General features: G+C 41.3%; 1 protein-coding gene across 2 annotated transcripts in view; it reads right to left on the reverse strand.

The window, feature by feature from the left end:
- Positions 1-25,005, reverse strand: part of Elmo1 (engulfment and cell motility 1) — a 532,595-nt gene that overhangs the window by 150,862 nt on the left and 356,728 nt on the right. For both annotated transcript variants that reach the window (XM_059263360.1, XM_059263361.1), the window contains exon 16: positions 12,114-12,250. In XM_059263360.1, the coding sequence (XP_059119343.1) occupies positions 12,114-12,250 (137 nt within the window). The remainder of the gene's footprint in view (positions 1-12,113; positions 12,251-25,005) is intronic.

The raw sequence follows: 25,005 nt of genomic DNA on the forward strand, positions 1-25,005 counted from the left end.
ATCATTCGAAAATTCTAGTGAATACAGTTGTGGCAAATTGCACCCCTTAAACATAGAGATTTTTTACTCGCTGTCTTTTTCTGGTACATGCACAAATAAATTTCTGTTTATCCACAACACTTAGAAAACAACCATACCTCACTGGTGTCTGTTCAGCTTAGGCTTGGGGGCAAACATCCTGTTTGCTCAGTGACCACAATAAACAAGGCAGGCAGCCTTTCTGCCATACCTGAGGTCATGTAGGTGTAGCCATTTCAAGCAGATTTTTCATCATGATAAATCACCTACATGGGAATGGTACACCTGGGAGATGCACAGCTTTTACCCTTTGCTGCTTTAAGGACACACTGCAGCCAGGAAACCTTCGGACAGAATTCCATGCTCTGTGATTCACAAAATGGAAATCTGACATTCTATGCCAATGACACTTCCTTCTGTGGCAGTTCAAGCAGCAAAAATCCATATGCCATCCACTTCAGATCTAGCCATGCCACACCAATGGGTGTGTCAACTAGAAATGAGGAACATGGGGACCAGAGCCCATCAAGGGAACCTACTGCCTTCAGCTCTGTCTAGATACAAATTGCATCCTATGGGGGTCTTCCTGCCTTATGCCACTCTTGGGATAATGCAATTTCCCCCTAATTTAATAGAACTTTGGAAGCAAATGTAAAACATGGTGGCAATTTTTATGATGAGCTCAACATGCTCCTGTCTGTCATCTGTGAAGCCCAACCCTCACACTCACATTCTTGGGTCTGCTTGGGTAGCAGCAGTCCCCTAAAAGGGATAGGTAGCCAGAAGCTGTGTTTGTCCTCTGCACTGGAACATCTCTTGACAGCCATCATGGGAAAGGATAAATGTTATTATTGACATTATTTCCCCTCTATGGCCTGAAACCATGACAAACGGGAGACCAGAGGGTTCCCTGATTGCCAAGGTGTGTGGGTTAAGCATGACTAACAGCGCTATAATAAATGAGTGGAGCTCGAAAATGAAAGAGGAGTTCCAACTGTGCTACTTGGAAAAGAGAAACTGAGTTTATTTTGCAGTGGTTCAATTTCTCTGAAGCTTTTCATCACTTTACATAAAGCTACACTGGGAAGGAAATGATTATTACTACAACTTTAATTAAGCAACAAATGGCAAAATTATTTTCTGAGTCTCTCAAGGTATTGATATCTGAAGAAGGAATTTGATGTATAGATTTAGAAGGATTTACTGGTAGAGCTTATTGACATCTTAGGCATGTTGAGTTATTTTGTTTGTTGGCTTGCTTGGTTTTATATTTTGATGAAGTGTCCAGGCTGACTTCAGACTTGCTGGCTTTGCACTCTGGATCCTCCTGCTGCCACATCCACATTGCTGGGATTGTGGCATGTGCTACCATGTCTAACTAAGACAATTCTTTAGTCAGCAGAACTGTAAAACACTTAGTACCTTTTTGCTGAGCAACAGTAGCCATTCTATATTAAAATGATGCAAATCAATTCAACTTTCAGCCAGAAGGACCATTTTAAATGATTAGTCAGATATTTCTGGCCATTCATTCAGGATTTAACTCAAATTAATTGAGCAGATACTTACAAAGCATGTAGAGAATATTGAGATACGAAAGTTCTGCGTCCAATAATACATCTATGTAATTTGGAAAGTTAGATTTATAATTAAATGGCTACTGTAGAGTTTGAAGGTATTTTCCAACAAAAATTTTGAATTTTGCATTGTGGAGGCAGAGGTGCAAAGTTTCATATTGAATTGAAAGGGAGATGGTAACTATCACACTGAGGTGGCACTTGTACAGACTCCTAAAGGATAAGTAGACTCTCACCAGGCAGATGGGAGAAGACGTTTCTGGCAAAGAGAACGCGGATGAGCTAACGCAGAGAGATAAAAGTGTTGCAGCACATATAAGAAACGGTGGGCATTTGGGATGTGCTGGAAGCCCAGGAAAGGAAAGTGGAGAGTGAAAACACAAGGTAGAGGCAGGACAAGTATGCTACCATGAAATTTTCTGAGCCAGGTAACAGAGAGCAGCAACAGGAAGATTAGAAGCAGGAATAATGTGGTCAGATCTGTGTTAGGAAACATTTGTAGAGTAAGGAGTTTTCAAAGACAGAAGCTAAGTAAGTGTAACAGTTGGTGTCTTAGTTATTGCCATACAGATGCTGTGTAACAAGCAATCTCAAAAATTAAGAAGTGATTCTTGTACTCACAGGTCTGTAGGTCAGCTGAGATGACGTTTTTGGTCATGCCTCTAATTCTGCGGGTTGACTATAGAAAATTGCACCCCATATGGCTTAGTCTGGGGCTTACTCTGAGATAGGAGCAGCCACCCATAGCACTCAGTTCTCACTATGATAGCAGAGGTAGAAAGACTGACATACAATTGCCAGGACTCTACTTACTTCACATCTATGCACATCCCGTTGATGCAAGAAAGCCATCTGATCAAGTCAAAGGGGAATATGGCAAAGAATTGTAGGTGTAACTGTCCCCAAGCAGGAAGGACCGTGACTAACCATTGAATTGACCACATATGGGGTGAGAAGAGGAAAATATGAATCAAGGCAACAATGAAAGGATAGAGGGTCATACAATAATTATTGACTCTGGCTTGTGATGGGTGTCGAACAGAGAGATCAGTCCTTAAGTCTTCAAAGAGAACATCCCTGGCCTTTGTGTCCTAAGAGAGCAGAAATTATCTTGTTCTATCATTTCCATATTCTGGTGCCCAACCTGGTATTGACATAAAGATTTATGGAAAGAATGGCTTGCGTTAAAAATAGGCTCTATTAGCCAAGATGTAGACATAGATATGGCCATGCTGTTTGTATAGTGGCTGTGAGATAATTTTGAATGTCTTTTAAAGCCCAAGCAAGGTGCAAGAATCTTAAGAATATAGACAATTCAAAGTTCTGCTCCCAGGCAACTTGAGAATTAATAGTTCACTGCTATATGTTATAAAAAAATAGGAATTCACAGGGACAGAGTAGGGTAATAGATACCCCACTGCCATATGTTGTAGAAAATAGGAATTCATAGGATAGAGCAGGGTGGTGGCACCCCAGGGACACCTGAGTGAGTTGTTGTTAGTGACAGTCATGGGCTTCAGAACTTCCCTGAAGAAGATGTTAGCCCAACTGGGGAAATGAAATGGAGCCCACTACCTCCTTAATGATCTTCGTCCACCTAGATTCACTAAGGGCCACTTCCTTCTAACTTTACAGTCAGCAAAACACTTACAGGCAACAAAAGAGCAAGAAGGAAGAGGACGAGTAAACAATTAGGAGGGAGCCAGTAGCTCTCAAATTCATGTTTTTATGTTCATTTTTCACCCTTCAACACCTGCTACAAAAGATTTTGTTCCCTTTGGCCTGTTCCTGCTTCTCAAACTCTGTTCCTGTTTCTGGTCTCTTGACTCAGAGGCCTAGCTCTCTAGGACTGGTAACAGGAGGCAGGCTGTATGTGGACTAAATCAGGCTGGTCAAAACATTATTTATTTTATATGTATGTGTATTTTCCCTGAATATATGCCTGTGCACCATGTATATACCTGGTGCCCATGAAGGCCAGAAGAGAACATTTGCTCCCCTAGAACTGGACTGGAGTCAGAGTGTTGTGAGCTAATATAAGGGTTCTAGGAATTGAACCTAGATCCTCTGGAAAAGCAGCCAGTGCACATTACTATTGAGCCACCTCTCCAGACCTAGATTTGGCATTTTTGCTGATGGCATCTAGAGATCTCACTTTCGGCGTTTTCTAACTTCTCACAGCTCTTGTTTTGCATTGTTTGCAAATGACTTCTGGTTACTATCTTTCATTCTGACTCTGTGGTGATTTAAACAACAAATGGTTCCCATAGGTGCCTGTATTTGAACACATAGAGTCCTCAGTTTGTGGTGCTGTTTGGAGAGGGTGTGGAACCTCTGGAATTACAGCCTTGCTGGGGGAAGGGCATCACTGGGGGTGGGCTTTGAGGGCTTAGAGCTTCATCTCACTTCTGGTTTGTGACGGGTACTCTTGGTTGCCAATTTGATTACATCTGAAATCAACTAAAACCCAAACAGCTAGGCACACTTAGGAGGGTTTGTTTGTTTGCTTGCTTGCTTTTTAAATTGGATCACTTGAGATGGAAAGACCCACCCTAAAGCCTGACTACACCTTCTGGTGGCAGTCCACGTGAAAGGACATGAAGGAAGATTTTGCTTTCTGCTTGCTTGTCTTCATTCTTGTCAGCAGATACATCTACCCTGATCCCGAACCATTCCTTCACTGGTGTCAGAACCTACTCCTTCAGAATTCCAGCATAGACTGAAGAACGGCAGGACCTCCCTGGGACTCCAGCTCTGGACTGGGACTGCTGAGAAATCTAGTCTCATGGACTGAACAACTACCAGAACCCTGGCCCTTCTGTCAGGAGACAGCCACTGTTGAACAAGCTGGACCACAGCCTGTGAGACAGTCTAATATACACACGTGTGCCATTCTGAACACCCAGCCCTCTAGAACACTAAGGAAAGTTGTTTGGTTATGTTATTTATCACAGCAGCAGAGCAGTAACTAATACAGACTCTTTATCTCATCCTATGTCCCTTCTTTGCCCTCAGTCCCCTACCCATCACACTTTCAGGTGATAGTAGGGAGCAACCACGTGACATAGATGTGATCTTCTTTCTGCTGCACTGCCTACAACTGCATTTTTAATCTTCCATTAAACATAATTTACTTCGCAATTATAAGATAAATATTTTTTGATCAATGAGGACTTATATTTTATGAGATATCAGCACCTAATGGCACCCTTCCTGGCTAAGCAATTCCGATTCCTGTCTGCCCTTTAATTTAAAATGCTTTCATCTCATTATGCCTTATTTAAAATGTGAGTGATTTCCTGTTAATTGGACATATACTAATAAAATGGTTTCTCTGCCATTATCAAATCTCTCATATAATCCACAATGGAGTCTGGAATTCAGGTCACAGGAATTTGTTAAGCACTCACAGAGAGCCCCAAAGCACGGTTAATAGAAGGGGAAGGAGTTTCAGAGGCGGCTGGATAGTTATGTAAAGCAGTCAGCTCAGTGAGTAGTGATTACTCTCCTGCTAAGGGATGGTCTGTAATTGAACCAAGGGACTGATGGATAGCACTGCTGTCCAGCAAAACATGCTGATTGTTTCCTTCTCACAGTTACCAAATCTTGACGGAGCAAAGAAGGTTATACAGGCTTGAGAAAGACTTCAGAAGTGAGAACTCCATGTCTGCCCGTCTTAGATTACAAAGGGATACCCTCTGAATACATCAGCATTGTCAGGCTTATCTAGAATTATTTGTGAAACTCATGAATTTTATACTACACATGTTCAGTGGTAGACAAATGTCCAGAAGGCAAAACACATTAGCCATGACTTCAGCAGACTATGGTTATAGCTAGCGTTCAAACACATGTTAATCAACCTAACCATTTTTACTGCAAGTATATATGAACAAGAGCCATACTATGAATTCTTGCAGGACTCTGGGTCTCCCTGCATTCTCATTTGTAAGTGTGGAAGCAGTTGTGTGCAGATGCAAGACACCTGGGAAAGGTCATCTCTAGGTCCTTCACAAATGAGGCATGCTCCCTGTGAAGCTGGAACCATGGCAAGGAATGTCCTATTCAGGAAGTGCTCTGTCCAAGTGAGAGGTTGTCCACTCTTCCTGAAAATGTTTGTAGTTAAAATTCTATGGCATGTGGTCTCCCACCTCCACATGACTATTGCCTGGTACTGGCTCCCATCCCGAACTGAAATACACAGTTCATCTACCTGGCACCACAAGAGTACAACGCCATCCAGAGTGGTAGAGAATGCTCTTGCTCCGATCTCACAGAAATCTGAAGCCCAAAGCGCTGAGTCCCTTCTACAAGGTCATCCAGGTGCAAAAAAGGAGACCTGAGGTTTTTAGTCCCTGTTTTGTCCAGCACTGAGTCACTTGTAGTGCATTTGGAGGTGAGCTGAAAAAGGGAGACCCTCAATATCAAGAACATGAAGAGAAAAGCTCCTTCACTTGGGAATGTGTTTCTACTGGGCTCAAATTCCCTTCACAACGAAGCCATATTTCAGTGGTTCTCTCTATAAAGGCAGGAGAGAACATATATTATTGATACTTGAAAAATCTATCTTGGGTACAAATATTCAATACTCAATATTTCTGTAATTACAATTTCAGGGAAAAAAAGGGTGATTAGGGAAGGAGAAACAGTCTAGCAGGGGTGTAATGCAAAAACAGCTACACGCTGCAGTCGCCGGCCTGACTCAGGCAGCCTCAGGTTAACCGCTATCAACACAGTTCTGTTTTATAAAGCAAATACACTACAGTCTATTTCAACAAATGCTCTGTACAAAACCAAAGTTAGCAAAGTCACTCTTGATCTTTCCTGCTGTCCCCAAAATAATGTAATTGTGACTGATGAGGACAGTCTAATAAAAAAGTGGCGAAGTCCATAACAAAGCCCAACACTATCTTAAATTAACAGCTGAAAAAAAATACAAGCCCAGGAATTCATTTACCACTATTCAACGGGAACCATTAAAGGAAAACAATACATCTCTTCATACAATGCATTTGGTTCTAGAGGAGGTCTGGCTGCCTGCACTGCAAACCCAGAAACCTATTGTGGCAGATGAGAAGGCTTTTGAATAAATACTTGTTAATAGCCTAGACAGTTAAAATAATACGTAATCTCATTGCATGACATGAGGGTTCTTTAAAAGACGTCTCCTCTACTTAAATATTCATGTTTCAATTAAAATGTACACCTACTTTATTAGCCACACCAGGTCCAGTTCAGATCAATAACAGCAGCACTAGATGGAATTCTAATGAAGATAAACAACTCTGAGTCCTCCCAGCTCCCCCTGGGCACTGACACACAAAGCTTCCTTTCATGACTTGCTGCAAGATATTTTACAGTCACCTGCCTCATGCAAATGAGGAGGTTCATGTTTATTCATGACGCGAGTTACAGACCACCTTTCATTCCATAGGCTGGCTCAGTGAACCTAAAGAGCGCCTTTCGCCCAGCTATGGAGCTGAGCATGCCTAGGAAGAGGACTTCTGAATATGCAACTGTCTTTGGCAAAGCACACACTGAAAGTCAGTAAGCCAAGAGCAATGCAAAAAGCAAGCATTCCCCTTTTGAGCACAGGCATTTGCTGGCTCTAACATTTTAAACACCGCCCCATTTTATGCCACACCATAATCGGCTAAAGGTTGGTTATTTTCTGTGGATCCTCCTCAGGGGATTTCTCAGAATGCTTCCTTCTGGTCCATTCTCCAATTCTTCCTAATTGGGATTTTCTCCCATTGACACAGATGAAGCTCACAGCGTGGCCATAGGCAGCTGCTTTGCTGGGCCTGGGTTGTCCAAGAGCAGTCTGATATTCTAAGCATCCATGGCTTTTCCTCTGTGAGCCTAAGATTCCAAGAGTGCCTAGCTTATTTTGCTGTTGGATCAAGTTCCAAAATAGCCCTGTTACTCCACAGTAAAGACACTTTTAAAACTGTCACTTCCATTTTGGTACACTGAAACATGCAAAGTCATGTAATCTTGGTGTGTAATGTTGACTTTGACAGGGCCACCAATGCCATAAAAACCGATAGTTGATGGTCCCTAGGATGGCTTAACCATCACCAAATATGCCTGGCCAAGTAGTCACTTGTTGGAGAGGCCTCAGTTCTCACCAACTGTTGAGGACACAAGATTCCTGACATGCTGATTTTCTAATAGGTTGCCATGATGTTGTGCTAACATGGAAAACCAAGGCAGCTCATAAAGTTGCTGGAAAACAGGTTGCTAAAACCAGCATATGTTGATTTTTGTCACTGTTAGAAGGTTAGCAATTCAGCTCAGAATTTAATGTAAGGTTCAGGAACATCTTCACCATCCACTATCATTTTAACATAAGACTTTTAAAAAAGCTGCTTACTCATGTTTCACAGAAGATTTATCTTATGATTGCTAAAAAAAAAAAATAAAAAAGCCATGTTACATCTGCATATGAATTTATTTCCTCAAAGTATTTTTATGTTTATTACTTCAATTACTATAACATCACCATAGGAGAGGATGAGATACCATCTCCATTTTTAAAATTTTTGTTAATTTTTCAGGCATAGAATTCTCGAGTAGCTAAATGACACACAGCCATATACTCTATTAATGCAGGCAATCTGTATTTCTCAGAGATATGTGTGGCATATATCACATATAGAATTTCCATTGATACAAATCACCTTTTGTGATCAACTCTAGCTTCATGAAAATATTCGTGGGTAGCTTTTACCCAGCTCATGGGTTCACTGGTCTGTGGTTCAACTGCCCGCTGGGATAAGAGGCCCCCAAGTGCTTCAAATGTACCCAAGGTTGAGCAACACTGCCACATAGACCGATATTCCACAGGCAAACCCTTGTTAGGATGTTTAAAATGCAACAATAATAACCCACAAAGGCATGAAACAATATCCTTGCACCCAAACATCAAAACTGAAGTCTTCTAATGGTGGTTGGGCCGCTTGTGTGGGGAGGTCACTAGCTCTTCCCTGATGCCCATAAAAATGAATGATGCGAGCTCTAAAATATTGGTAATAAAAGGCAAAAACACAGAATACAAACTCAATGGCCTGAATCAATGGATTATTCTGTAGACTGCTATATTGAGAAAGTGAAAGTACTTCTCAAAGCATAAATATTTTAATCACTCTCCAATTCTACTTCTCTTACATAAATAAGAAAAATGTTCCATCTGCTGCTTCTCAAGCCTGAAGGAGCAGTAGATAGCTGCTTATCCAAAAACCCTCTTCAAGCAGTGGCATTAACTAGTGGCATTAGCTAGTGGCATTAACTAGCACATTCCAGATAGCTTCAGACCAAAGTTTAAGCCAGGTGGGTAGCAGAAGCTTTTCCTGCCTCCGATAGAACATGGTATATGTGATGTGTTGGCAAAATTAAAAATTTGAATTAAGGGCCTAGAGGTATGCAATTCAATCTGCCTTTCCTGCTGTGTACAAACTGACCAGAGACTGAGATAGTATCCAAAACAGTTCAAAAGCAATTGTGTTTCATGTTGGGTTCTTTTAAAATATTTCTGAATTCGAATTTGGACAGTCTTGAGAACATGAAATCATTCAAATCTACCAGTAACTCTGAACCCACATTTGTTCCTAAATTCAATCTCCTCTGGTACCAAGTTAATAACAAGAAGAAAAGTGAACTGATTTCAATTTCAGCACTTCTCTCTTTCCATTTATTATTGAGTAAAGCAGCCCAGCGGCTGATAGGCAGGAAGCAAGAAGAAAAGAAATAACAAAATGAGAAAGACTGACTTCAAACTGCAGCAGCGGCTGTCACATAGCACGCTCCCAATGTCTTTCTCTTTTCTTCCTTCCTTTCTCTCTCTCTCTCCCTCTCTGCCCCTCTCCCTCACCCCCTCTCCTTTTCTACAATAAAAAGTTTAGTACAGGCAGAACAGGGACACAAAAGAAATGGGACACAAACATATCTGTGTTTGAGCAGCTACCAGCAGAACTCTCAAATTATGTCTACCAGTAAAAATAACAGGCAAAAAAAAAAGCTTATTTGTCAACATTACATTAAAAATTATCATTAACACTTAAAGATCAAATATAAACACGAATAAAATATGGACTATGATGGGCAGAAAAAATGCTCTCCAAGGATGCTCATGTTTTAATCTCCAAGACTTGTAACTGTGCTGCATGGCAAAGTGTGATTTAGGTTATAGGTAGAACTAACGTTGCTTTTGGGTAACCTTAAGACAAGGATATCATTATCCTCAATTATCCAAATTCCATACAATCCAGAGGTTCTTAAAAGAGGACCTTAGAGAGATGGGATGGACCCAGAGCTGCTGGCTTTAGAGAGGGAGAAACAGGATGATGCAAGCCAAGGAATACAGCAGCCTCTGGAAGCCAAACAATGGGAGGCAACCAATTCTCTTGAACTGCCAGACAGACAGAAACAGCTCTTCCGAAGCTGTAACTGTGGCCCAAAGAGACACTGTTAGCTTCTGAATTATAGAACAGTCAGGTAAGATATTTGCATTGCTTAAACTACTAATTCTGTAGTCATCTATTGCAGTAGCAATAGAAAGTGAATATATATACTACTTACTATTTATCGATATCTATGTATCAGTCTATTTATTTCAAAAGATCCACGTATGTATTTATATATCTATCTTTGATATGCTTTTCTAAAATAAGCAGGGGAAAAAGCAGACTATTACTGAAAATTAAAATGCCTTGTCTTTCCCATGCTTGACCCTTCTCTGACACTCATTCTTAAACCAATGTAAACACACATCATGGACAGGAGTGAGTGTCCCAACATCTAATGCTGAGAGGCTCCATAGCTGTCCCCCACAGCATATGAAGAGTCACACTGAACCAGGGCAGAGTGGTCACAGCCACTTTGAAAGGCTATTGATTTAAGTCTTTTTCAAATGCGGAAGGCCTTCTTTCTCTGGGATGATTTGCACCTGAATGGCAAAGTCTCTCATAATCAAGTGAAGCACACTGAGGAGGCTGTGGCTATGATTGCAAGTGAATTAATGGCTCTTTTCCGCCCCAGTCCTCTTTGAATGATGCCTGCTCAGGCAGTGCTGTTCAGATCACAGGGACTCTAAACTGCAACGTGCAGATCACTGCTCCACGTGGGGGGGCACATTGGCATGGCCGGATTTCAGTGATTTCAGCAACCAGTCCTAGCAGCAAAGGAAAGACGGTAGGCACCACAGAGGAAAATGATCTAAGTGTGGGTGAGGTGACTATGCCCAGGAAGATGGGCAGGTCAGTGCCTGGCCAAGGATTCAGCTCCTTTCCTGCTTTCCTTTCTTTTCCACCTGTAGCGGTTCAAGATGACACAAAGCAGACCTTGTAAACAAAAGAAAATGGATGTGACATATATTCAGAGAGAAGGCAACAGGGAGGCCAATGCAGTTGTAATTTAGATATTATATATGCATCAAGGCTACAGAAGTGGGGCACCAAATTCTTAGCCTCTTAAAGACAGTTAAAATCTAGTACCAGGAGAGTGGGCTTGGGTAATGGGCCAGACTCTTATTTAGAAGCATGTTACAAGGGTTATAGGCTAACCTATACCTACACAGCCCCCCAAAGTTATCATAATTAGCTATGGCATCACTATTAGACATGTCTGCTGAAGAATAAAGATGCTCTTTATCTCTAAAAGCATGACTCTGCTTCTAACTCCTCTGAGGTGACCAAGAAATTTCAATGAACATTCTCACACCTACAGAAATGGAAAAGTCGTGTTCTTGAAAGTAATGACAGCATAAGAACAAACAAGTGCTGGCGAGATAGCTCAGCAGGTAAAGGCATCTGCCACCAAGCCTAAGGACCTGAGTTCAAGCCCTGAAACCAACATGGTGAAAGGAAAGAACTGACTCCTGCAAGTTGTCCTCTGTGTGTGTTAGACACACACACACACACACACACACACATACACACACACACACTAAAAACATTTAAAAGTCCCACAACATCTTCATTTGCATAATCAAATGCTTACTCTAAACCAAGAAATGGTACGTGTAACCCTGTTTCCTGAGAGAGAGAGAGAGCTCCTCCATTTTAGCAGTAATTCTTATTTAGACACAGAAGATGACAGATGATCTTAACATCTTCACACTACACAAAGATACCAATTAGCCAGACATTGTCTTCCTGGTTGTATTGGCTCTCTTCTTGTCTTCTACATAGGTTGAAGGATGACACCTTCCCTAATAACCTTACACCAGTGATGAGGCATTCTGTACCAAAACCACAAAGGAACAGCTCACTGTGACAAAGTTTCTCCAGAAAGTATCTCTGTTGGTGGCCTTGTTTAGACAAAGGACCAAAGCTGACCCTAGCTGATACCTAGTGGCTGCTTCCTTTTGGGGTACAATTTAAAATGGCACGCCTGTCCTTCTCTTCCCTTGGCTACTACTTCTATGCACAGCGGAGGAAACAGTGTACCACATCGGAGACTTGAGCCCCAAGCCCATCAGATGACATGATTCGCATCAAGCTCTGCCACCCACGTTACCTTGTTGAAGTCTTCAGAAGTGGCTCTCATTTCCTTCCATGTTTTGTTCAGGAGCTGGATACAAATGCAGAAAAACTCCTCAAAGGATCTGTCATGGGTGAAGAACATCGGGTGGAAATCGTTGCAGGTCTCACTCGCTGGAGGAAAGAGAAGGCAACAAAGGCAGACATTTTCATACAGTAGAATGGCAAGTCACACCCACGTTAGGTGACCACAGAGACAAAGAGACATACCTTGGATTACATGGCCATGGAGAAAAGTACTTTTGAAAAGGCACCAAAGGACAGCTCCCACCCTTAAAAGCTTAAGGCCACGGGGTCAGAACTATTCTTAGGCACATATTTTGACTGTGAAATGTCAGTTGCTAATTCACCCTGGGATGTGACCCTGAAGGCTTTGTTCCAGGAGTGCTGGGATAGGTGACCTTTGAGAGACTATTCCAACTGTTTTCTGAGGCACAATGACTCTATCACTCTAATAGAATAATAGGCAGAAGATGGGCTTTCCTGGATATACAATTAATTCCAACTTTGAAAATAGCATCTATGATTATTTCTCCAGGGGGCATTTTTTTCTCTCTTATGGCAGTGAGCAGGGACTATTTGTGATCATTCGCCATCTGATGCCACTGACCATTTAACTTTACAGGCCAGGCACAGATGGCTGGAGGTCAAAGCAACCCAAACGCTCTGAATGCTGCAACATCCAGTTCTCACAGACAATCAGGAAATTAGCTAAGACTCTTTTCAAGCCCAACTATAGTGAGCTTCCTTGGGAAATATCCAGGTCAGCCACCTCCCTCTCTCCCCTCAGACCAGGCCCCCAGCCCCTTTTCACATCTCAGCAGTCTTCCAACATTGCACTTTTACAGTCCTTAAAAAAAAATATTTTTTTAATGTGTCTGAATGTTTCACCTGTGTGTATGTAAGTACCTTTTATATGAGTGTCTGGTGCCCATGAAGGTCAGAGGAGGAAGCTAGATGTGGAACTGGAGTTGTAAGCTGCCATGTGAATGCTAGAAACATAACCCAGGCCCTTATCAAGAGCAATAAACACTCCTTACTGTCTGTTCTGCTCTGGCACAGTTGTTATATGCCAACCATATCCATCCACAGGACTTATGAGTATACTGTTTCTTTATAGTTGCCCATCTAAAGCAGCAGCAAATGGGTGTGTATTCGTACAGCTCACCCCTTCTGAAAGGGCAACTTTATATAAAGATATGCAAATGTCACTGTCTACCAGACAGCATAAGGACAGAGGCTACCTGCAATGTCATGCAGTCATGCAGAAAGGATCTAGAAGCAAAGATTTCAATACATGTCCAGCCCATGCCAAGCAGGGGAAAGTCACTTTGCATTTCTTAGCCTGTATTATCTTAATTAAAATGCAGAAATGAAATTCACTCTGCTTTCTTTCTAGGCTTTAGAGAGGATCACGTCATAACTCATTAAAAAAAAAAAAAAAACTGCCCTGGAAAAGATAGACGTTAACAGAAAGATGGAGAGAGGTGCTGGTCATGACAACAAGCCTCGGATGCCAGCACACTGTTTCCCTGTCAAGTTTGTTCACATCCCAGCCATGAAAAGCAAGGACACAAAAGTAAAGTTACTCCACCCCAGAGAGGCTCCAGCAAATGTGAAGCTTTGACCTGAGACACAGAGCTATTCAGGGAGTGTGGAGCACCAATACAGTCGGACTGTGCAGCTTGCTGCCCTGAGCAATGAGCCAGCCGTCAGTCTCACTTTCATGAACACTGGAGCCCATGAAATTTACAAGTCTACAGAAGCAACTTAAGGTGCCATCACCATCCAAGAACTCATTATTAATCACATTATCACAGTATCATTTTTGGACCTAGTATGATTATATGTGTACTTTATGCCCTAGTTAAATTTTTATAGCATTACTGGAGCCGAGACAGCTCCAAAACCCACGAGCCCTGTTTTTACTTGGGTGGAGAGAGAGGGAAGGAAGCTCATAATAATAAGCAGTATTTATTAGATCTACATTATGTGCCAGGCTCCACAGGCACTATCTTTATAACAACCAGGAAGGTGGGCACTATGGGTATCTTCATTTTATAGCTGAGGAAGGTAAAAGATGTAGAAATGAAGCCTTCCATCGTGAGCTTTTTTTAGGTGGCCCTGTGTAAGCATTTGAAACCTACAATTTAGCTGACCTAGCAGTAGGCTTCCAGCCTTCACTGACATCAAGAACACAGGGAATTTCCCGGTGGCTGCTGCTCAGAAAATTAATTTCTCCCTGCACTTTCCTGGACCTCCTGTACCCTTCCTTCAACAAGAACCGAGATCTTGACCTGCAATTCGGTGGGGCTCCTAGAAAATGCACAGTTAGTGCCTGCTGGTTGAGAACAGATGGCCTTGTGATCATAGCTCTACAGCCAGCAATTCGACCACTGTGGGCCACACACCGGGCAGTGGTTTTGTCTAAGTTATAGTCACTTATTGACAAGCACCCGGGAGGTGTATTAGTCTCTTTTTTCCTTTCCATTGTTTCTGTTTTGAAAGAGAAAAAAATAGATTTAGAAAGATGAGATGACTTTTCAAGTTGCACAGTGTCTTAGTTACTTTTCCATTGCCATGACAAAACACAATAACCAAGTAAGAGTTGAATGGGGGCTTACAGTTTCAGAGAGTAAGTCTATGACCATCAAGGCAGGAGCACGACAGAAGGCAGGCAAGCATAGTGCTGGAGCAACCTAGAGCTTACTTACATCCTGATATGCAAATTGGAGTGGAAGAGAGCTAACTGGGCATGTCTTGGGCTTTTGAAACTTCAGTGGCATACCTCCTCCAATAAGGCCACACTTTCTAATTCTTCCCAAATAGTTCTACCAACTGAGGACTAAGCATTCAAATATATGAGTGTATGGGGTCCATTCTCATTCAGACCACTATATATGGATCACAAATTGTGTAGGATTAAAACTTGGGTAGAAATGACTCCAAAGCCTATCCCTGCTGCTCTATTGTGCTCTAAATCCTTAGTTGTGTTTGTTGGTTAACTGCCTCTGCTGAACCTCCCAAACATAAATCTAAAGCAATAACTTTTTATTCATCATATATTTACAAAGCAAAATCTTGCAAGGGGTCAGCTTAAAATGCTTAAAGCACATTACAGGACTATGATTGCTTTTGTCCTGCTACTCATGGTCCAAGAAGAGTTTTGGTTACCAGGAACACAGTTTTCTGAACTTTCCCTCTTTTCTTTGAGTCTGGGTTAAGTTTCATCTTGACCATAGGTACCAAGAAAATCAAGCTAGTTCCAAGCTTCTGTTGCATACAACAACCTGTACCACATACCAAGTTACCCCCAGGTCACCCAGTCACCAACAAAGGTCCCACTGGATGAATTTATGTGATTGATGTATTTCAAGAACTTCGTAACTTCAGGTCCACATAAACAGAAACCCAATTTTGATCTTGATAACAATACAGGTGGGTATAAAATATAATTTTCAGCTTCTCTTTTAACTAAGAGAAGTCACATGCACAAATCATAACCAGTGACAGTAAAGTAGAAATTGCTCAGTAGAGTTTCCAGGAAAGGTCCTTGAAGGGAAAGGCTTGATTAGCTCATCCTCCTTTACTCCTGCCTTCCTACTTTAATCCCTTCATGCTCGGAATGTAGGATGATGACTGTAGTTCCCATGACCACTTTGTCAGCATAAAAACGAGGGCTGTACTCTAGATAGTTAGAAAAAGCTCTTGGTGCCACTGTGGAGATAGCGTAACAATCCCAATTCGCCCTCTAGAATTTTGTGCTTAAATCACTGTTTTTGGGTTTTGGATTTTTGTTGTTGTTGTTTTATTTTATTTGACTATGCTTAGACACATAATTATTGATATGGAAAGCTAAAGTTCAGGCAGCCCCACAGCTAGTAACTTAAGAAAATACATGCCTAAGATTATGTGGCAGTTGTAAGAGGAGGCAGTAAGTACAAGGGCTATGGTCAAACATATTTGTGTGCAAACATCAAATTTGATGTTTCCTCACATGCTGTATATCCTTAGATGATTAAAGTCCTGGAGCCTGTTACATCAACTGTGAAATATAATCCTATGATGTTCAAAAGCATTAAATTAAATCATTTCTATCAAGTACATGGTAAAGAACTTGGTGCATATTCTTTACTATTCCATCGTCACCAGTGACACTGCAAAGCCACATAGAAACAATGCTAGAGATGAGAAAGGAAGAAGACTCTAAAGAGCAAGCCTTGGAGTCCAACAGATATGGAGGGAATGGAATCAATCACTCTTATTGATTGTGTTAAAAACCTGTGGGAGTACTGAGATCTCAATGGGAAATTTCATATATAGAGGAAACATGGCTGGAAACTCTTAACTGAGATTTTCCCACTTGGAGATCCTCCCACCATCTACGCTCCACATACAGAAACCTGAGGAATAATGGAGTTTAGCGCCCTGCAGTGGAGGGCCATGAAGAGAAGCCAGCATTCTGTCTCTGGAGTCAGTGTTTTCAGACTATCCTTGAAAGGACTGCCTTGCCATCAGCCTACGCTCCTGTTTTGTTTTATTCTGTTTTGTCTGAGGTAGGGTCCCTCAACGTTCCTCAGGATGGCCTTCTACTCATGGCCTTCTTAACTCAGTCTCCTGGCAATACAAGTGTGGGCCATCATGCACAGTTCATCCTATGATTCTTCAAGACTTGCCCCATCACTGAGAGGTAGGCAGACAACAGATCAGGGGCAAGTTAGTCTTTCACATGACATACAAGAAACAATTAGAAGACTTCTATGGGCTTTTAAAGGATCTTCCCACACTAAAAAGAAATTAGTTAGGAGTAGAGTTTTTCTCTAAAACTTTCAAAATACAGACATTCAGGATCTGTCATTGTTTGCTTTCTATTGATGTAAATAAACACCATAACCAAAAATAGCTCAGGGGAGGAAAGAGTTTACTTCATTTTACAGGTTACATCCTATCATTGAGGAAAGCCAAAGCAGAAGTTCAAAGCAAGAGCCTGAAGCAGAAACCACAGAACACTGCTTACTGGTTTGCTATATGGCTTGTTTCTTACACAACCAAGATCCACCTGCCTAAGGACGCTGCTGCTCACAGTAGGCTGCGCCCTTCTACATTAAATAGCAATCAATGAAATGTCCCCACAGACATGTCCACAGGCCAATCCTGATGGAGGCAATTCTTCAGTTAAGATTCCTTTTTTTCCCTGGTGTGTCACATGGCCAAGGAGATTAGCTATCACAGAATCCATTCGAATCATCTGATATACTTGAAGGTAATAGATGTCAGAAAGATAAAGTGGTACATCCAAGGCTTCATGATAACAGAAGGATCACAAAGATGCTTGAAATTAAACTACTGAGGTTCAAATCCTAGCTCTATCACCTGGGTTACTCAGGAAAGTCTTTTCATGATCTATGTCATGGTCTTCTCATATGCAGCACTAAAGAAAATTTTATCAGGTAACAGAGAGGATAAGAATAGTAACCACAGAGTACGCTCAGTGTAGTTTGGGTCGAGAGGATTACCAAGCCCATCAGTCATGGTGTAGATATCCAGGGCTATACACTTAAATAGGAAAGTTTGTGGATGATCACAAAGAAGGACTAGATCTCAAGAAAAGTCTTTAATTCAGAGATTTAAAAAAAAATTATATGGAGGGTGAGTTTATTATTGTCTTTTATAGAAAAACAGCAAGACTTATTGAAGAAAAAAGCTGAAGTAACAGGCAATAATTTTATAAATGAAATTTAGAGAGAAGCATTCAATGAGACAAAAATAGTAAGACATTTTAAAAGCCAAATTGTTCTTAAGCACACTATTTTTAACTCAGTGAGACTCCACTTTATACATGAGAATTGACTCATTGGTCGACTTGGAATATAAAGATATTTTCGGGGTTAAGTTAGAATGTTAATTTGCCGACATCTAATTCATTTATAAGTAGTTGTAATCCACGCATGTAAGTTTTGACAATAAAGTAAGAGTGTGACACACTTAGGTAGCACTTTGCCTGCAACATTTTCATCCTATTTGCTATTGCTGTAAGAAAATACTGGAGACTGGATGCTCTGTATGGAAAAGATGTTTATGCCACTCACAGTTTTGAGGGTCCAAGAACATTGCGCCCTATGGCCTTTTGGTTACATGACAGATGGGAAAATTACGGGACTGTTTGTGAGAAAGAGAGATTACATAATAGAACAAGAAGCCAAATTTGCTTTTGCAAAACCCTATTCACATGGGAGAACTCACTCTAAGCAACCAGCAATAATCCTAACCACAGAAATGCCCCCAGTGGGCATAGCCTCCATTTCTTCAAAGTTCCACTTAGTACAGAAATAATGGGGACTTAGCCTTCAGTATAGGAACTCCTAGAATACAGAAGTCATCCAAAGCAGCAACACCTGCCAAAGTAGATGTGTTCTTATTTTCTACTGGATAATATGACATAAGGCCCATATTGTCCTGAGGTTCTCAGAAAAGAATGGCCTCTGCACTGTAGTGAATATTCTATGAGCAAGAAGAACTGGTTCTAAAAATGCCCTGTGACCTTGCAACCTCGCAATCCTCATCAGAGTTCCCTTCTTACCTATACATGAGATAGGTAACACTTTCGCTCTCACTCCCCCCCCCAACATGCACAAAGCATGCATGCTTGTACACATGCACGCACATATTCATGTGCACATAAGGTAGTGCATTTTTCTGTTTTTATTCTCTAAGGCTCATAAAAAGTTAAGATGACTTAGAGACTGTGTCTGCACTCAATCTCATAGTTTCTATCAATTCCTTTAGAGACAGAATGACCACACATTCCATCTGTACATTTTACTTATAGTGTTAAGGCATCAAAGTGACATTTACTGGCTGAGCTTAATGTTTTCTGTGCTAGTATTTATTCTTCATAAGAAAATTGTTAGTTTTTTACACCTTGTCATTTGAGCTAATGTAGACCATTATATAAGAAAATTAGCTAACTAAAGATGAGATGACAAGTTGACACTGGCAAGCAGAGACCAATTTTGCTCTTTCATGGTAATTTTCTCAGACACATGTACATTTTAAGACACTAAAAAGCTCTCCATGACCTGAGTTATGCAAAGAGAGTTTTTGGACTCATTTGCAATAACTGGGAGACATGGGCTTGAGAAGCACTGGGAAAATTATACTATTTCTACCATGACATTGTGAGACATTTGACTAGCAATGATCTTTGAAAATGTGCACTTTGAAAGATTAATAAAAAGGGCTAACACATATGGCATTTTGCTATAAATTTATGAATTACAAGGAAGAGGAGATAAGTCATATACACTCAAAAGACTTTAATTCATGACAATTGCCAGAGCAATCATAAAATGTCAGTATCTATCCATGGCACAGAGACTCACATTAGGACTATCTGTGGTTCTATTATAAGTCCAGATTACACATTTATGAATTCTCAGATGCAAATGCATATATATATATATATATATACACATATCTGCAGGAAAATCATCTTGCAGTCCCCTAGAAGACTTTGGGCTTTCTAACTTCAGACTTGGTATTGCTTAACAGTTTGATTTTGCAGAGCAACACTGTGTGGGAAGATGCTCAAAGTTCAGAACCTTTGATGGGTAGGAGAGGCGAGGAGAGGAGAACCAGGTCAAGGAACTTGTAGTTCCCGCATTTCCATAAATTCAGCCAACATAGAAGCCACCTCCTCTACCCCTGCTATTTCAGACAGAATCAGGGGCTTTAAATTTTGTCAGCACTTCACAGCTCCTGAAGTTGGCTTTAATAGAACTCTAGGTATTCCTTTTTACCATCTACCAAGCCTAAAAATAGCATGAAATCTACAATAAATAGACAGACACAGTAGTGAATCCAAGACTTCACACTGTCGGCTTTCCCTCCAGGCCTTTCTCTAGGTCCTGGAGAAAAAAGGAGAGAAATATTAAACCAGTGTTAGTGCTGAAAATCAAGACACACAGCACAACAAGACACCCACTTTACCGAAAGTCTACTGAGGCCGTGTCTCAGGCATGGAGACTGGTTACAAAAGACCGGAGGGATTGCAGGAGGTTGGTCGAGGTGCCAATCCTGGGATCACCACAGAGTAGCAACATGACCTTGAGTGTCCTATGGTGTGCTGGACCATAATGTTCTCATTAAAATAAAAAGACATCTTTGATCTCATTGAGTTGTTAGGATTAGAGATAAATGTAAAGTGATTAATATGTTATGAAGTATAAGTATTACAAAGATACACATAAGTATTAGTTGTTACCAGTTTCAATAAAGCAATTAATGTATATAGCTTGAATGACAAATTCTGAAGACCCTAAGCCATCAAATACAAAGACTTATAAAACCAGAGTAATTATGGGAAGATACTATTAGTATGTGGATGGAAAAATAAAAAGATGGAAAAGAACTGGGCCTCCAATAAGAATCCCGCATATCCACTCACTGAATTCAGGACGTGATAGGGGCAGGAGAGGAAAAGGGGGAACATCTACCATGTATTAAGGGCTCTGCACATGCTAACCCCATAAAACGTACAAGCATATAAATGTGGCACTTTTTTTAAAAAATAAAATACCTTAGGTTTAAGTTGTGGTGAAGTCTTACTGAGTGAACTTCCTACAACTTAGCCCTGGTTCTTCAGTTAAGTCATAAGACAACCCTGACAAGGTCATCTTGTGAGCTATTTAGCCAAAAGCAAATATAGAGAAATTCCAGTAAATGAAGATTTCTGATAACAGGAGTGAAGTAACCCCTGGGAGTCTGCTTATAATTATAAAATGATCATGCTGATATGGCTCTCTCCTTTCCTTTGTCCTCTAACTCAGATCAAGAAAAGTAGGAAACAGAATCGGATCCCTGGTACCTCATCTGTTGGGGGAAAAACACATCATTTCTGGAGTCACTTACAGGGGTGAGACTGCAAATTTTTGGCCCAAGGAGAAAACGGGGCATAGGGAATGCATTTACTGGAGAGGAGAATCAATCCTTTGGTTTTACAATACCCACCGGAGTGCAGCATTCTTAGCCTGCTAAATACAAGCTACCTGGCTTTGGGAATCAGAGAGAAGTTTAATTCTATGGGTCAAGGTGGACCTTAGTTGGTTGGTAGAGGTGGTTCTGGATATTACCATTTGAATAAGTATACTACAGCCTGCCCTACCCTGGTCCAACAGGACAAAATTTAGAGGTCGGAGGAATCTGGTCCATTTTTCCTACCTAACTGCTTGATCTAGGATATGTTAGCTCAGCTTCCTCTGCCAAGGACTGGGTCTAACATATCAACTCTTCAGTTCGCAGTCTCTGAGACAGAGACCAAATAATATTACCAGTTTTATTGGGTTTTCTATTACCACATGGCACATGCTAGGGCTGTTTGGCCTCCAAACCAGTTAATTCCTCGTAATAAACCTCATAAATATTTGTATATTCATGAATACATACAAGTTTTCTAATGAGGACTTATCTATATCTGTATCTCCTATTGGTATCCCCCCCCCCATCCCCATAGAGGAAAGTGGTATAGTGACAGATTAACAAGAATGTTCTAGTCGGGTGGTAAACAGTCCAAGGCAGCCAGGGGGGAGCACATTCAAAAGGGAGCTTCAGCACACCCTTTTTAAACACTATTTGAGGAAATTTATCTGGAGAAATGGCACATTACGAGACTGCCAGAGAAGCTGGCAGAATAACTCAGTGATTAAGAGTGCTTGTTGCTCTTGCAGAGGACCTCGGCTCAATTCTCAGTACCTGTATTGTGGATCACAACCAGCTGTAATTCCCAGGCACTCAAATGGTGTGCATTTATACACATAACATATCTAAAATAATTTTTTAAAAAGAGACTGTCACAGAACAAATTTGGCATGGATATAAATAATTACCTATCTCACCATGCAAGATGGGCACTTAAGGATTACACTGGGTTAGAGGTTGATTAAAATGCATCTAGGGAGGCAGAGCCAGGCGGATCTCTGTGAGTTCGAGGCCAGCCTGGGCTACCAAGTGAGTTCCAGGTAAGGCGCAAAGCTACACAGAGAAATCCTGTCTCGAAAAACAAAAAAACAAAAAAACAAACAAAAAAAATGCATCTAGGATGTATCCCATTGACTATATGTATCGTGTAGGGCCATCCTGAGACTTAGATCACCCTGACCTGAAGCGCATGGCATTAATCTGAGGAGCAGAAAAAACAGGTGAAAAATATGTAATTCTGACTAGGATACATGTGCATTTAAGGACTGTGACAGATCAAGGATCACTCTATTATTATTATTATTAACTTTTTAAAATTTATTTTACATACCAACCACAGCTTCCTCTCCCTCCTCACCTCCCATTCCCTCCCTCCACCCCGCCTCCTTTCTACACCCCACTTCTACTCCTCAGAAAGGGCCTCCCATGGGAGCCAACAATGCATTGGCATATCAAGTTGAGGTAGGACTAAGCTCCTCCCCCCTGCATCAAGGCTGAGCGAGGCATCCCACCATAGGAAACAGGTTCCAAAAAAGCCAGCTCATGCACAAGGCTCACTCTTAACATTGTCAATCAATGCCTCCCCTGACCGAGATCTAACAGTGATCACCTATAGGTGTCCCTAACTGAAATACGAAAGCCTCAGCAAGGCAGCCAACTACATTTCACCTCATACTGCCACTTGTAACTTTTTTCTGACCAGTGAGTAAACACTTAATACCAATCACAACTGATATTTCTTTATCAAACAACCCCCTCCCCCACCCCGTTTGTGCCTCCATGGGCTCAGCTCCTGGTTTTCCTGTGTGAAGCCCCCTGTGTTAGTTTCCTTCTCCAGAACAGCACTTTGCTATAGGCACGTGGCCCCGAACTTTCCATAGACTTCATCTTCTGGAACCTGCTGGAGTCCCTTCTGGTGATGAGCCTATGAGACACAGGAATGTGATTTAGTCCTGTCTGGTCTCTTCATGGCTCCCACCCGCTCAGCCTTTCAGGAACACACAACCCCTTCTCTTGGCTTCCATTCTCCTTGTGCCTCCAGCTTCATACTCTGCTTCTCTGCGGTTTTTATTATGCCACTCTTCATTTTACAGGACAAGAAGCATATCCCCTGGCAGCTTTTGTACAATCAACCCCAGCACAGCCCTCCTGTGGTGGGGCAGCAGACAGAAGGGGACTTGCTCAGGAAGGTGCCACATCACATACACCTCTACCTGATGCCTTAAAATAGTCCATCCTCCAAAATGACCCAGTGCCTGTCTACCCAACCTTGACTTTCTTAGATGTTCTCTTAAAAGAGGACAATGAAAGCAATTGGCTCGTAAGTTCGATTGGCCAGTGCTTTAACAACTCTTGGTATATTTTATGTCCTTCCTTACAGCAGTGAATTATTTTTGCTGCAATGGTGTAGCTCTAAGTTGCTGGCATCTGCCTGGCATACTTTATCCCATCTCTGTGTCCCAGACTTTCTGTTCAGTTTGTTTTACTCTGGCCTTCTAAACACTGTAGGGACCCTGCACAAAACAAAACAATGAAGAATATTGTTTTAAAAAAGAATAGTATAAATTCTGTAGCAATCCTGCAAATTGGATCCTGCAAAAAGGACAATGAAGACTATTATAAACACTGTGGAGGACCCCCCCCACACACACACACACATACAAAAAAATAGACAATGGATATTATAAACAAGGTAGAGAACCCCTAAAGAAAGAAAACAATGAAGAGTATTATAAAGAATAATATAAAGACTGGAGAGACACTCTCAAGAAAAAAAAAGAACATTGTAATGGAAGCCAACTTATTCCACCAATCTCAACGAAAACCATATTTGACTTTGTTTGTAAAATACAAAGATGCATCACTCCTCTAGCAGGGGCTCCTGCAGTAACCATCCTCAGCTCTGCACAGGCCATGGGATTTATTGCTCACTGCAGGCCTTTCTCATCCTGTCACACAGCCTCAAAGCTTGCTTAACAGAGTTAACAGTGCCTTAACCCCAGGGGGTAGAATTAAGGGAGGCACAGGTGACTTGAAGCACATAAATCTACTGACAATCATGCTTTTGCCAATGTGAGATTTGGGAGGATAGAGATTCCTATCAGTAGATAAGCAATAAGTTAAATCCCTAACATTTTTACCTCTAACAGTTGTGTTCAATCCCTTAAACAGAAACACATAAGGACCACACTCTGTGGGCCAAAGATCGTGTGAGAAAGCCTTGAGCCAAGCAACAGAGGTCTATTAGCACCTACACAGAGGAATAACTGGCTAAAAAATTTAAACAGTATATATAATCTCAATTCCATGATACTCAGGGCATTGGAAATGGCCAAGTAGGAAAGATGCCTGGAAACACAAGTACCAGGAATTGTTTTCTTACAAGATTTTCTTTCATCTTCGTAACAATTCCCTACATGGGGTGCTGCTGATATCAGTCCCATTCTCTAAGGAAACTAGAAGTAGCTCATTGTCCTGGTTAGCTTGAATTGTCAATTGATAGAATCCAGAGTCATCTGAGAGGAACTGCTCAATTGAGAAATTGCCTAGATCAGATTGGCCTGACATGTCTATTGGAGATTGTCTTGATTGTGAATTGGTGTAGGAGGGCCCACTGTGGGTGGCACTATTCCTAGGCAAGTGGTCCTGAACTGTATAGGAAAGCTAACTAAGTATAAGTAATCCCTCTCCATGGTTCCTACTTTACTTCATGGCTATAACTGTGAGTTCACTGGTCTCAGGTAATAAATGCAGTGTGAATAGCAAGCAAGGCTGCCTTCAAGTTTCTGCCTTGACTTCTCTTAATGATAGACTGTAACCTGAGATTGTAAAGCAAATAACTCTGTCCTCCCCTATGTTGACTCTGATCAGCTTGTTTTAGATCAGAAACAAAA

Source organism: Peromyscus eremicus, chromosome 5, assembly GCF_949786415.1.
Source record: "Peromyscus eremicus chromosome 5, PerEre_H2_v1, whole genome shotgun sequence".
NCBI classification, from domain to species: domain Eukaryota; kingdom Metazoa; phylum Chordata; class Mammalia; order Rodentia; family Cricetidae; genus Peromyscus; species Peromyscus eremicus.